General features: G+C 47.1%; 1 protein-coding gene across 1 annotated transcript in view; it reads right to left on the bottom strand.

The window, feature by feature from the left end:
- The window catches only part of LOC144173481 (uncharacterized), a 62,818-nt gene extending 48,588 nt beyond the window's left edge, over positions 1 to 14,230 (bottom strand). Inside the window, exons 1-2 of the mRNA XM_077701884.1 lie at positions 14,121 to 14,230; positions 3,347 to 3,496 (exon numbers count right to left, since the gene is read on the bottom strand). Coding sequence (XP_077558010.1) covers positions 3,347 to 3,469 — 123 coding nt within the window. The 5' untranslated portion in view covers positions 3,470 to 3,496; positions 14,121 to 14,230. The remainder of the gene's footprint in view (positions 1 to 3,346; positions 3,497 to 14,120) is intronic.
- Between the last annotated feature and the right edge of the window lie 1,168 nt (positions 14,231 to 15,398).

Here is a 15,398-nt window from a genome sequence, read left to right as displayed (position 1 = left end):
CTTCACGGACGGCTCCGTCAAGCACAGAACGCGGAAGGGGCCGGCTTTGTTCCTGGTGCCTCAGCTGGGAGCCAGCCGGAGCTGCCGCCTGGTCTTTCCCCCTTGCTTCACACAGGCGGAGGTGGCAGCGCTGCAATTTGCCATCAACCTCCTCCTCGAGAGGGGTCCCCAGAACCATCGCGGTTCTGTCATCCTCACGCACCCCAGGACTGCCCAGATGCGGCTTCACGCGGCCGACGAGCCCACCAACGGCAGCGGCTACCCGGAGCGCACCCTTGCGGCCAAGTTGCACACTGTGGCCTCCCGAGGTTGCGACCTGCGGTTCCACTGGCTCCCGGGTCACACTTCCATCCGGCGCAACGAGGACCCCGACGTCCGTGCCAGGGAGTCCCACCAAGGGGGATCCTTGTTCCACAATACGTCACCGGCTTCGACGAGGTCCGCAGTGCCCTGGCCCGCATGGAGCTGACGATGCAACCCTATCCTTAGGTTGTACGTGGCCTGCCGCCGCGACCGTTGCCTGCACGCATCAGCAGGGACGCCCACTGCCAGCTTCTCTGCATCCGGCTCGACTGCTCCAATGTTGCTGTTGCAGAGCGCCTGCACCGACATGGCCGCAAGGACTCTCCTATGTGGGGACTGTCTGGAAGCAGAGACGCTAGAGCACCTACTCTGCTTCTGCCCCACCACGTGAAGCGGAGAGCATAGCTGTACCGAGCGCTCCAGCGTCGAGGCCTTCACAGCATCGGCATGGAGTACTTTTTCTTTCCGAAGGGGCCTCAGGGAATATGACGGTAATTGTTCGGCCATCTGCTTCATTATCTGGACACTAGCGGCCTCACGCTGCGGCTGTAGCCTGAAGTGCAGTAACTGACTGATGTGCCGGTACTGACAACTTTCTAGGACTTACAGCTCTCTTTATACCTTTCTTACTTTCGCTCTCTCTCTCTCTGTCTCTCTGTAATCTATCGCGTCACTCTCCCTCTACTTCCCTTCCCCTACACGGGTTTTATGCAGGTGAGCTTCCGGCCGAGCTCAAAATATCCCGAATGCATTTACTTTCCTTTTCCTCTCGCGCAAACCACATCATCAAACCCCCTCAGTGTGTAATCCCTTTCTTTGGCGTAGAAGCCAGAGCTTCGCTGTTAAATGGATCGTCAGCACCAGTATGGCTCAATGCACCCATCGTACAACAGTCGAAATCTAGCAGTATTTCGCAGGCAATCAGTTGGGACAGGCAAGTTTCAGGTGCTGACTGTTCTTCGTCTCTTCGTAGTCGTCATTGCAGTAGAGAATCATGGCATTGTGACATTAGCGGTCTCACCTCCAGAGGTCGCTGGTCTCTGTTTTTCCGGCTTTCAGGGCTACCCGAGAGACGATTGGTAGGACCTGTAGTGAACGATGGGCTGGAGGGCTTGCCTCGCATGGAAGACGGTCACTTGGCATGAGTGCGTTCCGACAAAAAACCGTTACGGCGTCCGGCGATGTATCGCGATCTCTGGTGGTCGCTGTCTGCTTTGCGTCCATGGTGCGTTACGTGATAATCTATGCTGACCAGCTTCGCAATAGGGGCAGGTTTAGTAGATGTCTGGTGTAGGGTTGTTCCTATTTTTATTAGGCTGTGTTTATTCCTGAGCGGCCAATATTTTCTTTTTCCTTTTTTCCCCTGCTTCCCCGCAGTGGAAGCAGACAGCGGTCCGCCACAGGTCGCTCTTCCGGCGGCCCGTTTCCATCGAGTAGGGTGTACGTGGTGTCAGCTCCAGGGTAGATTGCGTTGCGACCGCGAAAACAATAGGAGGCGCACAATTGACGGTTGGCGTAAAGCTGCTGCATAAAAGGGGCGTTGTTAACCCTGCCGGAACACGTCAACGTGTTTTGGAACTCGAACTGCCTGCCTTACCTCCTCACTAATCATTTTCACTAGGAACACCTAAACCGTTGGCACCTGTCTTTGCTGGAGCCTTTAAAGCCCATTGAGGAGAATCTCTCTCACTGGCTCCCGGTGACCAAGGCTCTCCATCTCGGATATGTTGGTCTAGACTGGTTCGTTACGATTGCAGCGCCAAGCTCTATGGTGAAGCGCCCTTTCAATCGTTGTACGATCGGGGACGAATTCGGCAACCGTTTTCGGTGGACTCCGTATCAGCTCGGCGAAGATGTATAGCTTCCCACCGCGCTTGAGATGCTCAACATTTGTGTCCTCGGTCTTGCCGGAGTCTGCTCCATTACTAACGACCGCATCTCATCATTCGTCCCGTCTTTACCCTACCGCTACGTAACATTTGGTTTAGTGTGCTCGTTCACCCCCATCCTGGCCCTCAGCTTCGCATCGCGTAGGCTTGGACACAGCCGTCAAGCATAAGAAAACCGCACCAGGCAGCTCCAGCTTAGCCGGGACCAGAACTCGAGAATGTCGTCCACACCGTGAGCCAGCCCGAAGATGCATACGAAGACCTGATGAGACTAGCCGTGGCGGGACAAGCCGAAGATGTGTTCCTCCGCCCTTTCATTCGAAGTGGCTCCAGGACCTCCAACGCTGTGTGGCAACTGGAGCCATCGATGCGGGTGGAGGCATCATCAAATTTATCATCGCCATCCACGGCAGCAAGTGATTCGCGAACACCTTTTCATCGCATTGCACATCCGCACCCAGTCCTTAGTTTGCCACGGCCTCGACCGGAATGGTTGTCCTCGACCCGGAGGGGGGGGGGGTGATGTCAGGTGACGTGGCGGTCAATCCTCATGGCGCCATGAACCACCATCAACGACGATGACGACGAGGAAGAAGGTGTAGGTGGGAGCAGCCGGTGCATCTCTGTAATAGGCGCTATGTAAAAATGTCCAAAGATGGCCTCACCCCACCCTATTGTTCGTCTTATCTTTCACCAGCCGCGACGTCACAATAGGTTTTAGAACCCCTCTGTGGCCACAAAAATCCGCAAAATCGATTATAATAAAGATCTGTCCCCACGTTCGTGGGGTTCATAGGCACGTCCTTTCCCTGGGAGGTCAATATAATGACCAAATATTTTTTGCCAAAAAACGTGCAAAAAAAAAACATTACCCTATTTCGCAAATATTCGCATACTAAGAATTCTTCTGAGCTGAGAACAACGATTGCTTTATATTTCAGTTGCTCTTGAGACAACATAAAAACCGCCCCGGAGACTTTCAAATTTAGTGCATGTGTAATTAAGATAGTACCAGACACTTTTGTCGGAGAATACTTTGCAGCCTCTCTGAGTTGCCCCTCTGTTGGGTAGTTAACAGGCGGAAGTTATAAAAGCGTCTCGCCGATGCAGGTTACTTTGGTATCAAAGGAAAACTACGTGGATAATGCGCTCACCAGAGCAAGGCTGTCGGGTTGCATACGTAACTTCTCCTCGGCCAGTGTGTGGAATGAGCAGACGGGAATGTCGATATTCGGGTAGGGCGAGTACACAACCTTGTCCACAATGCGGGCCTTCATAGTGATATCCAGGTTCCTTCTTTTTCACTGCAAAAAATTCGTGGTGCTAAAATTAACAAAATTCTGCCAGCGGGAAGCCACGGGTTGTGACCCCCAACCTAATCAAATGGGCTTTCGCTAACAGGAAAGTTGCATGCACTACAGCGATATAGAATAACAGGATTATCCTGTACACGAGGCAACAAATTTCCGTGGCATGACGTTTGTATGCTTCAAGATAAAATCATTTATTGTCTGGATTGTCTTGTGTAGACAAGAGAAAACTCAGAGATACTCTATCAATGTCATTTCGACTGGAAGGTTATGTAGAAAAATTAGGTTATGATTCGAAAGTATTGTTTCGAGAGTCGTGGAACGAGAGTTTACTACTGCATTTTTTCCGTCACCGCAGTCACTATGCGGACTTAATAGAATGCAATAGCGATGAGGAGTGCTTCCCGTAAAAACAAATTACATCATCTTCCGGTATGGGAACCCTGAGTAGTATGCAAAGCATTCATGGGGTCGACTGAAGTTCCCATTAGTTCTCAGTTCGTCATTTTCGTTGACGTTCAGCTTCACGTGCCTTTGTTGTATCAGGAGCTTCTTGACGTAGCTTGAATGAGTGAAGGACATAAGGCGCGGTCGTAGCGCATGCTCCCGTGTCTGTTTGTACCGCAGAGGGAAGAACGCGACGTAGCTCCCGTTTGCGACAGAGAGTCATAAGATCAAAACCGGGCGCCGGCGAACTATTTCTTTTTATAGTGGACTGCACTGACGTCAGCCCACACGCTGACAGTGCTGAAGATACGCGCATGCGCAGTAGAGTGCGGATGGCGGACAACGACAACGAGGGAGGGAGGGACACATCCCCGAGCAGGAGATGCTTCGCATCTAAAAACCTGAACAGGCACTTACTGAAATATATTTGGAACAGTGTTGGAATGTGGATGGTTGTCTACGCAAAAAATATATTCGTAAGCACTTATCTGAAACTGTTTAACCATTGCGGCTGACGTGCTTCTCATGGAATGTATTATAACAAATAAGCAGAATAGCGTTGAAGGAGAGGGGTTGAAAGTTTGCACAGAGAATGTGCGCTCAAAAGTAATGCTAAAAAATGCTTTAAAAAACCACTAACAGGACTCCTTTTCGAATAAGAAAAAAAATGCTCTTAACACTCATGCGGTCCGCGTGTACGAACGTAGTACATTAAGACAGGGGCAACGAGAAGGACAGCAAAAGCATCGTTAACAAACAAACATCGATGTCGCAATGGCGTATGGCCATGCGCAATTTCCAAATGTCATGCAGGGCCTGAACGTTACGAGGTCATATGGTACCCCATCCTCGCTTTGAATAAGTAGAAACCTGATCACGTAGGCATTTAGGGGGAAATCCTTCTTTAATGTGCGCTGAAGCACATCCCAAAAGAAGACCCCATCTCAACAACCCAAGAAAACATGACCAACCGTCTCGGGTTTTTTTTGCATGGGTAACAGTCAACCCCACATAGAATGTATAGACCTTTCTCTATTTGACAGGTTTTTACTGGAAGGACGCCCACGTGAAGCTTAAAAAAGAAGGTTTTTAGCCCATGGCGGCACTTCCGTTCTATTTACTCGTTTAAGTACGTCCTGGCCAGGCCCTGCACGGTACATGGATCTGTACATTTGCTCAGGCAAAACAATATCAGCAAGGTCATGGTACAGACTTTGGCCCTTCACATTTGACAAGTATTCAAGCGTGAAGCGGGCCCGTAAAAACTTTGTTGCCAGTACTACCTCACGAAAATATCCTCTAGACGCACCAAAACTGAAAAACGCAGAAGAAACAACAAAATCAGGTAGCGCCCTAGCTAGCCTTATCTGACACACAGTGCGCAAGAAAGGATCATTCACGTCACGCGGAAACGAAAACCGATTGACAACTTGTCGCAGAAACAAATCCAAGAGAGAAAGACCCCCGAAGCGCACCCGCCGAAACAAGTTCGTGCGGCTGGTTGTTCGCACGCGGACCCCCATATAAACTCTGGAAACACACGATGCAGAGCCGGTATGTTCTTACCCGAACCGTGAGGTACCTGAAGAGCGTGCCAGAGTTTGCTCATAAAAAATACTTTACACACTGAGGCCCTGGCAAGTATTGAAAGGCCAGTGCCTTTCCATTTCCCGGCCTTTTCTCGAAGTTCAACACCCTGCTTGCACCAATAAGGATCGCAATCAACATTATTTTCCATCGGCACTCCAAAATACTTCGCTGGCGTCGTCTGCCAGCTGAAGCACTCAAACACACTCGGTGTAGTGTCCTAGTAGCCATGCCAAAAACCCAAGCATTTCTGCCAGTTTACGCCACTCCCACTGTACTTACAGAACAACTAAGGCGGTAAGTTGGGTGAGTTGGTTACTGACTAAGGAAATCATCGTACTAGCGAACACTAAACAGCGACAAAGGAAGAGGCGACACAACACACCCTAGAACTTCAACTCAGTTTATGCAACAGAAACACGAAAAAAGGCTATATGTACATGAAACGTGGAAAGGGTAAAAAGAGCAGCGAACACAAACAAAATAAAATAAAATAGAATGGCACTCGTCACACTTGCTCATATAACATAGCCACCTCACACTGCCCGCCAATATCACTCGGCGTAAATTAAACTTACACGTGTGTTCGTTTATGTGGATTGCGATGGGCGTAGTCTACAGGATTCCCCTGTCCCGCAAAAAAGGAATTTCCATTCAAACAGACAGAAAGAATGAGGTGACCATGATCACCTAGAACGGCAGAATTTACGAAAAGCAGATTTTGACAGAAAAGACAAAGTTCGTAATCATCACACTGCACAAAGTCATCTTGATCACCCCTTTTGCCGCGCTTTCTTCTGCAGTGTGAAGGGAGGCTTTTTGAACTGCATGTCGCCCGTGGGCTACATCTTAATGTGGACGTAACTATCATAGAGCTTCATACAATAACAACTCGAGAGAAATCTGGCGCTGTGATCACCCGCCATGATGCACGTGATGGGTAGAAGTGGATTCGGATTGGCACTCGATGGCTTCGAGGAAAGTGCTGTGGATTTGATCGCGCAGCCAGTTTCGTTTTCGTCGTGGTCTTGCTTGAAAGCCTTCGCCTGTGCGGGTGTAGGGAAATACGTTAAACATTTTATGAAACATACCCCTCGCGAGGGGCACGGTCAAATGCAGAGCATTTTCGGGGGGCGCACGACGTTAAGTAGGTTGGGTTGCGTTAATGTTGTGGCAGTTGTTGCTGTTGGTTGTTATTGTTGTTGTTGTTGTTGTTATAAATATTATTGTAGTTATTGAGGAGTCGTAATTAAGTGTTCACGTGACATCATTTATTATCTGGTTCGAAAGAAATTGACAGCGAGAGCGAACGCCGAGAACCGCCCCATCACGGCACGACCGCGCCACCACCACGTCACGACGACGTCACGATCACGCCCCAACTGTTGTTGCTCCCGCGCCAAACTACGACGCATGCGCGCCCCCCCTGTTGCTGAATGCGATCCGAGCACGCAGAGAACACGCGAGGAGCAGCGGAGAGCAGGCGACGAGGCGTGGGGGAGAGGGCGCACCTGGAACGGCTGTTGCGGACGAGGCCGCGCGCTCCCGTTTGACTTCGGCGCCGCGGAGCGCAGCCGCGGCGTAGAGGAAGCAGACGACGCAAGCGACGCGCCTCCGTTGTCATAGCAACGGGGCGCATGCGCAGAGAGCAGTGGGGGTGAGATAAAGTGTGAAACGCGAGGAGAAGCGGAGCGCAGGCGAGGAAGAGTGGGGGAGAGGGCGCACATGGAACGGCTGTTGCGGACAACGAGGCACGCGAACGCCGGGTGACATCGTGAGTTAAAGAAATGCTCTGCATTTAAAATGCTACGTCGGCCAAACAGGCAGGTGCCCTAATGTAAGGCTGCAAGAGCACCAAGCGGCTGTGAAGGCGCTGATGGGGGTTGGCAACCTGGCTGATCACTGCCGGAGGTGTAAGGATTGCACTCCAGATTTTCTGCACACGCGCACCCTGTACAGGTCTTCCTCGCAGACAGAACGGGAAATTTTGGAGGCCTTCATGATAAACAGAGAAAGGGAAATGTGCATCAGTTCACCACCCTTGGCACTGTCTGCAAAGGAAATTGGTTTTTTGGAGAGGGGGAGCAGGTTGTGCAAGGGTGAGGGGTGCTAGCCGAAAACACGTGTAAGTTTAATTTACGCCGAGTGATATTGGCGGGCACTGTGAGGTGGCTCTGTTATATGAGCAAGTGTGACGAGTGCGATTCTGTTTTATTAAGTGTGACGAGTGCGATTCTATTTTTATTCTATTTTATTTTACTTTGTTTGTGTTCGATGCTCTATTTACCTTTTCCATGTTTCATGTACTATAGCCCTTTTTCGTGTTTCTGTTGCATAAACTAAGTTGAAGTCCTAGCGTGTGTTTCGTCACTTCTTTTCGTTTGTCGCTGTTTAATGTTCGCTAGTACGATGATTTCCTTAGTACTTACAGAAAGCGTTTAGCGTATTTACACAAGCGCTTATGCTGCTCCTATCGACACAAAAGAGGGCAATATCATCCGAATACACCAAAACACGCACCTCGCATGACTCTAGTAGGAACCCATTCAATCTTTGACTCTTAATAATACTCAAACAATAGGCTTCAATATAGACACAAAAAAGGAGCGGGGACAGAGGGCAACCCTGCCGTACAGACCGTTGAACTGGGATGTGTTTGCCGATTGTTTTGTTGACAACAAGCTTAGTTGTACAACCTGCATACGCCATCCGCACAACATAAAGATTAACAGACCCTATATTTACTTTTTCTAACATGTTTAAAAGACGTTCATGTGAAACCTGATCAAAGGCCTTTGCCAGTTCAATTTGAAGCATTGCTTAAGTTCCCTGAACGGTATCGCTACATTCCAAAACACTCCGGGCCGTGTGAACATTCGTTACAATCGACCTCCCTTTTATTCCGCAAGTTTGGTGTGGTCCAACAATGTATTTGATCACAGTCTGCAGGCGGCAAGCCCATACTTTCATTAAAATCTTGTAGTCAACATTCGTCAGGCTAATGGGGCGATACCCTGACATTTCTCTGAGTTTAGCGTCATTTTCAGATTTTGGAATGAAAACGATATGCGACTCACAAAATGGAGGCGGACGCACACCATTCTGATAGGACTCCAAATACACTCTCTACAACACAGGACTAAGGTCTTCTTTAAACTAAGGCTGCGGATAAACCATCGGGGCGTGGTGTCTTTCCAGTGCTCAGCTCGTCAACGGTTATATCCCCTGTGAGATACTCTATGGTTTGTTCAGCCAACTTTGGAGTTAAACATATAAACTCCTTGCTAAACTGAACCAGATTGACAAGGTGACGCGCAAATATCTTTTCATAATGCTCACAGAAACACCTCTCAAAATTGGTCTGGAAATTGTACATTACACCATCGGACACAATTTCGGCTATCACATTCCTACGAGCGTATGTTTTGTCGGAACTAAGGGCTCTTTTTGTTGGCGCTTCGCCAAGCAAGGAACGTTCAGCCCTTGCCCGTGCAAGTGCACCGTGATAGAGTTCCCTGTCGATGACTTCAAGTTGCGCTTTTAGAGTTTGAATATCGTCTTTAAACATACCAGGTGATTTACATTTTTCCTTTACGAAAACGTCCAGACTACTCCGCAGCTAGGCCTCTTTCCTTTTCTCCTCATATTTCATTGCAGGGGATCTTTCAAGGGCTTTCATTTTAACCCCCTGTTTAAAATGTTCCCATTTAGAAGCATAGCAAACGTTGTCTTTACTGCAAAAATACTCCCGTCCGCATACGGCGACGGCCTCAGCAAATTCTTCATTTGGATGTATCTGCATCTACGAAAATGGTTTTATTAAATTAATGAAAGAGCGGTGAACTTTAAGTCTTTGCCTGGAATTTTCTGACATGTGACAAAGAGATATTTATATCTGAGAGCTACACTCACCCTTCCCCCGCCCCCCGCAGATATGCCCGCCCTACTGACATTAACACACTTCTAGAATTTATGGAGACGTCGATATACAGCTCACATGACGTGACCTTAACACGATGTGAAGTTCGCGTCATGCACTTACCTTTTTTTCTGACATGACCTTTGATGTTATTCAGCAGTTCATCACTCCTCTTCAAACAGCCACAATTTTTTTTAACATTTTTCTCGACACTCCATGTGGCTATCCTGTCTATTTCTGTATGTAATCATTCAGACAGATGTTTGACATCTTTGACGTAATTTTTGCCCCAGACCGCAAACTATCCCACGCAAATCTACAATGAGGCAATTTTCCTACTTTGTACTAATTTTCCCTCCCAAATTAGCAATGCAACGCTTCCCTCCATCCGTAATAAGAAAGGAGGTGAGGGTACATTTTTCAGTTTCAATTTTGTTGCCTAATTCTATTAGTTGTAAACAATAAAATGCTTCAATAATTGTCCTAAGCATTAGAGGCCAGATCCTTCGGACATAACGTACCTCGACGTGGAAGGCTCCGGTATAGTATAGTAATGCCTGATAGGAGATTGAAGAATATTTTTAACGCGGTAAATTCGCAAGCACGTGCATCTATAAAACAGAACTAATGAACCATCAACACAATATTACTCTAAAATTCAGGCGCGTTAGAGCACGTTATCCCACAGAAGGTTGCACTGAACGATGCATAGAAAAATATAACAAATACAATAATTTTTATATTTTTTTCTTTCTGTACGTGCGTCCTGTAAAGCCCAAATTGTGTTGTCCTTCGCACTTTTAGAACTGAATTACCTTGTTCGGTCGCAAGCATAATTTTGCATCGGGGTTCGAGTCATGCTTGCGTATTCCTTCATAAAATGGTGGAAGCTATGCGGGTACGGCATTCAAATTTTTACTGTTAAAGTTTTTTTCGCCTATAAGCTTGATGGCTGCGGCTCGTTTTTTTTTATTTCGCCTTCTTTAGTGCATGGTTTTGAAGTCTCACCTAGGCTAACAGTTTTAGCTCTCTTGCACCCATGGTGCACCCATGTAGGTGCACGATTATTCAATCTAGGGCTGCTGTTATTGCTGCTGTGTCGTCAGCCCAAATTATCACAAAGAGAAGTGTGGGCCGCCGTTTTTGCGACTCACTGCCTATTTGCGAGGCGAAATAATGAATTAAACACTTCTGGTCTTCTGGCAATAGTTCTTCTTAGGACGGGTAATGGTTGCGACACCCGTCAAAGTAATCGATGCACATATTGGCTGTTCCTTTGCTTTATCCTTCGGTATTAAAGTGTTGACTTTATGATACGGGGATCGTTGCGGAACGAGTATACTCTTTTTTTTGGAATGTAGCCGCCAGCTAGGCTACCTTCCATGTGCTCCGCAGGCAATCTTCACATTTTATTTCCCCCTTTCATGATTGTAAGGTTTAACGCGCCGACGCAACGCAGGCGATGAGGCGCGCCGTAGTGGAGGGCTCCGGATTAATTTTGACCACCTGGGGATCTTTATCGTGCGCCGAAATCTCGTACACACCTGCGTTTTTGCTTTTCGCCTCCATCAGAAAAGCGACCGCCGCGGCCGGGAATCGAACCCGCGACCTCGTGCTCAGCAGCGCAACGCCTTAGCCACTGAGCCACCACGGCGGGTATTTCCCCCTTTCATTCCTGTTTACCTCTTTTAATTTGCTGGTTGTCTATCCCTCATAGCAGATAGTATTTTTATGAAGTCTCTTGTTTGTATTTTTATTTTTGGTTCTCGGGGTTTAATTATAAAGATTCAGTGGAATGCCGGGTACGGTTTCTCCTGTGGTGGTTTCCGCTTCCTAACCAAATCCTCTGAGTAGGTAGGAGCTATATTTACGGCACCAACAAACCTCAGGTTAGTCTGCTGCTACAGCGGCTGCGCCTTTATTGTGCCATGTTAGCAGTCACATTCGGATTCTTCAACAGACCGTGAACTTCTGACGGCTGCGGTGATTGTTGGCGCCTTATCCATTTCACTGGGTGTCATGTTAGGCGGTAGCTACCAAAGGCTATTCTGACCTGCTGTTTCGGGCTACATGCCGCCGATGGACGTTTCATTGACAGGTTTCGGAGTCATTCAGGGGATGGCTAAGAGGTTCCGTTCATGTGTATCTGATCACTCTGAACGTTAGGCCAAGTTTGCAAAGTAACGCGTCAGTGATAGTGCCGCATTAGAGACAAAAATCCTGGCGTAACATCACCCGCAGACGAGTTTCATAACAAAAACATTTGTATGGGTTCGGCTACTGGGCCCTATTTTCCCTGTTTATCTGTAAGACTCGAAGGACACCAGACCATCGGGGTAATATTTTATAGACAAAATACACGCTTCCAAGAACTCCGATCTACTTTTTATGCGTTGTGAATGCGAAAGAAATATCATCCAATTCTGGGTCAGTATGGGTATGTCAGTTGCAATAATGGTGGTGAATATTACGGTTTACGAACAATGTACATAATTTGTGAGTGCATTTTTACTGTTATTTTGTGAGAGTGAATTTGCACTCCGCACAACTATCAGTGCACTGATTTGATAAAACAAAAGTGACTGCTACGGTCACAGAAGTGGTGACCAAGTCTGAGCTGGGGGCATTCGTTATGGTGCAATGGCTATTTGCTGGTTTATAACTTCAATAGAATTACCATCCACCAGTCCGAGCGAAAGCGTCCTTTCTGTGCAAGAAGTATAGCGAACGAATTTTTAACACGACTTGACCCTATGTCTCTATAAAAGGGTTATGGTACATGTAATGACGGTACAGAGTACGAAATCTCAAGTCTATTAACACGCTTTTATAGGGCGCATTTTAAGCCTGGTTGTACAGCCGCAAGAAATTTTTTTTGTAATTTACGGCTGCATATCCTCCGAAGACAGAAATGTAGCCGCTCAACAAGTGATTAAAAGTGGTCGTGCACTGATGTCGCTTTATTCAAAAGTTCTGACGCCACTAGTTTTACAGCACTGTACAGTATTGTAAAAGACCCCAGCCACATCAACAAGTACCGCCTACTCTAAGAAACTTTTCTTTTGAGTTTATGTCATCAAATATGCAGCTTTTTGTCTCTTACGAGGAGCAGACTTGTCTAGTGGAATGCGTTTTCTTGGATGTGCATTGTATTTGTAGTTTATATATGGTAACATCGAGCAGCATGCTGTTGGAGATGTCCCTGATTGCTAAAGTAAAGGTTTTGCTAACTCAGAAATTAGCCTAAGCGTCGCAGAAATAACACGTGGGACAGGTTCCTCGAATGTGGATGTATGCTGTTACTAAGCAACGTATTTCATTCCTATATTTTAGCATTTGATTTGCTTCTTCGACTCAACATCAACTGGTTGGTGCGTTGGTAAGAAAGAAGCAACAGGAAACCGCCGCTAAGCAGAGTCGATGTATCGGAAAGAGCCTATAATCACAGCTAATTCAACTTAACAACGATTTCTCCATACGCAAGCCAGAAGCTACTGAAAACACCAACTTAGTAAGGAGACTGGCCTACGGAGGGACAAACACGTTCAAAAAATTGTGGACGTATATACTCCCCACTGTATAACAAAAAACGACGCTAAGCCCAAAGAGCTAAATCTGAGCACTTCGTGAGGAATTTTGTGCCGGAAGAAGGAGGTACTTTGGTGTTGTTTTGTTTCGAATATTGTATCTTATTTCCTGTCACCAAAATGCAGATACCGCGCCTACGCAATCTGCCCCACTACATATTGCTGAGGGTACCCTTGAAAGTATTGCCTTCTGCGACTCGGGATGGAGTCATCGAAGCAAAGAGTGGGCCATCCAGTAGGTCTTCAGCGAAGAAGATGCGACGCCCGGCCGCGTCGGGACGGGGGTCATAACAAACGCCGCTCACTGCAGGATCGATGTGAATAAAGTCCTTTCCAGTCCAGTACAGTCCAGTAATCGAAGAGAGTATAGGCGGCACCACTCCCCCCACCACGCGCTGTTAGTTTCGTCTTCGCATGCAACCTTATGACACTGCCATCAAACTAGTTATAGGATTTACGTATATGTGCGGGTCATTTTGTACACCAGACACAATGCCTGCGGCACGCGCTAGTCATGTGTTTGTGAGGGAAGGTACTTCAGGACGTTGGTTCGAACGTCAGCCCATGGAGAGCTTTCTTGACTTCATCTGCCTTGGCCGTTTAGTTTAGATTTGAGTCGTTGAATGCAGGAACTGCTACTTTTCCATTTTGTGGGAGCGTGAAGTTTGAATATTGCGATAAAAGGAGGCAATTGCCTGGTCGCATACTTGAAGCTCAGAACTTCACCGCCCAATCTTTTAGTTTGTTAACTCCCAGGTGGGGCAGTAGGTTTTCCTCAAAAGGAACGCTGTAAAATTTAAAAATTTCTTTAGAAGCTGGCCTTCAAAATTGCCCTCTCTAACAAATCAAAAGCATGGACATCCCGGCCATTGGGTCGTCAAAAGGGATTATTTAGAAATATTTCGAAATATTAGTATTGAGCTTCAACACCAAAAATTTATGCAGGGATGGGCTTCCTGGTCCAAAAAAAAGGAAAGCATTTTGAAAATAGCGCCTCCCCCTAAAAAATGCAAAAAATATCACAAAATAAAAAAACGCACACAATTTAACAACCTTGAGTAATCGGATGATTGCTTACCTTAGATAAACTGCCTTTGATAGTCTCTCCGCACGCAGAGCACTTAGGAGCTCGCTAGCCGCTTTGGGGAGCGCTTATTTAGGCCCGGAGGACACAGCACTCTCGCAAAGGTCAGGAACCCGCTTGACGAGTCTGTTTTTGTGCGTAGATAAAGAATGCGAGGCCAGCCAGCAGAGCGTAGACTAAATTGACTGCGTATTTTCTTTGACCTCACTCTTAGACATTTATGGCCTTTGTGAGAAGTCTAAATTAGTGTTTTACAACTTGTTTTGCGAAGTGTCAGATCAGCAGGTTGAAATACTCTCAGTTGAAGACTCGCAGTGTGACCAGTCTCAATGCTGCAGCTGTCTGTCCCCGCTGATGAAACGGTAGAATCAAGGTGAATGTTTTCGTTCCCTGATCCTTGCAGCTGTGGTCAGAACCGGTGCAATGCATGCGCGCAAATCATGCTTCTCCGGAGTTTTGACAAAGCCCACTATCGTATACATTCACTGGCCAGCTCCTGACACCAATCAGAAAGTTAACCTGCAACAGCTTCGGCGGCTTTTCGTGAAGTTCATAAAGTTTTGTTTTCATCGTCCGCCAGTAAATAAGGAAAGTAGTTCCGGTCGCCGCACCAATGACCCCTGTCATACTTTCAGGCAACTGCCCCCCCGTAGAAGTCTCGGGAGGGGAGAATAACGGCAGTGACGCCTGCTTGTTTTTCGAAGCTCCGCTTCAAAAAAGCACGCAGGTACCTGTTGTAGGAATGCAGCGAAGCCAGCAAAATCAAAAAGACTTAGCGGGTGTAAACTTTTGTAAGTTAGTCGCTGAAACCTAGTTATGTGGCCTGCAGCAGTTCTCTGTGTAAACATTAAAATACGCTTGTGTTTAACTCTCTTCGTTGGAAACAAAAAATGCTTGTAAATTAAACTTATAGGGCTGGAAAGGTTTCTTTGAATAAAAGCGTAATGGCAATTCTTTTCTAATGGTTATAACCAGTGTGTCGAACCGAAAAAAATACCGGTTCGGTTACGGTTCGGGTTCGGGTGGAATAATTTCGTTCCGGTTCAGTTCCGGTTCGACAAAATCACGCACCGAACCGGTTCGCGAACCGGTTTGGGAGCTTGAACCGGTTTGCAAACCAGTTCGATGAGTTGAATTATCACTGAAATTAGAAAAATCACTTCGTAGTTTAAAACGACAGTCAAATCAAAAGACAATCACAAATTCAAAATTCTGCTGTTCCCCAAGGGCAGTGGCGCAATTGCAAAGCAAACTTTAAACAATCACAGACAG

This window comes from Haemaphysalis longicornis, unplaced genomic scaffold (genome assembly GCF_048455015.1).
Source record: "Haemaphysalis longicornis isolate Haplotype H1 unplaced genomic scaffold, Haemaphysalis longicornis Haplotype H1 scaffold_3, whole genome shotgun sequence".
Taxonomy (NCBI): Eukaryota; Metazoa; Arthropoda; class Arachnida; order Ixodida; family Ixodidae; genus Haemaphysalis; species Haemaphysalis longicornis.
Note: the sequence above shows the minus strand (reverse complement) of the source record. Positions and strands in the feature narration are given on the sequence as shown.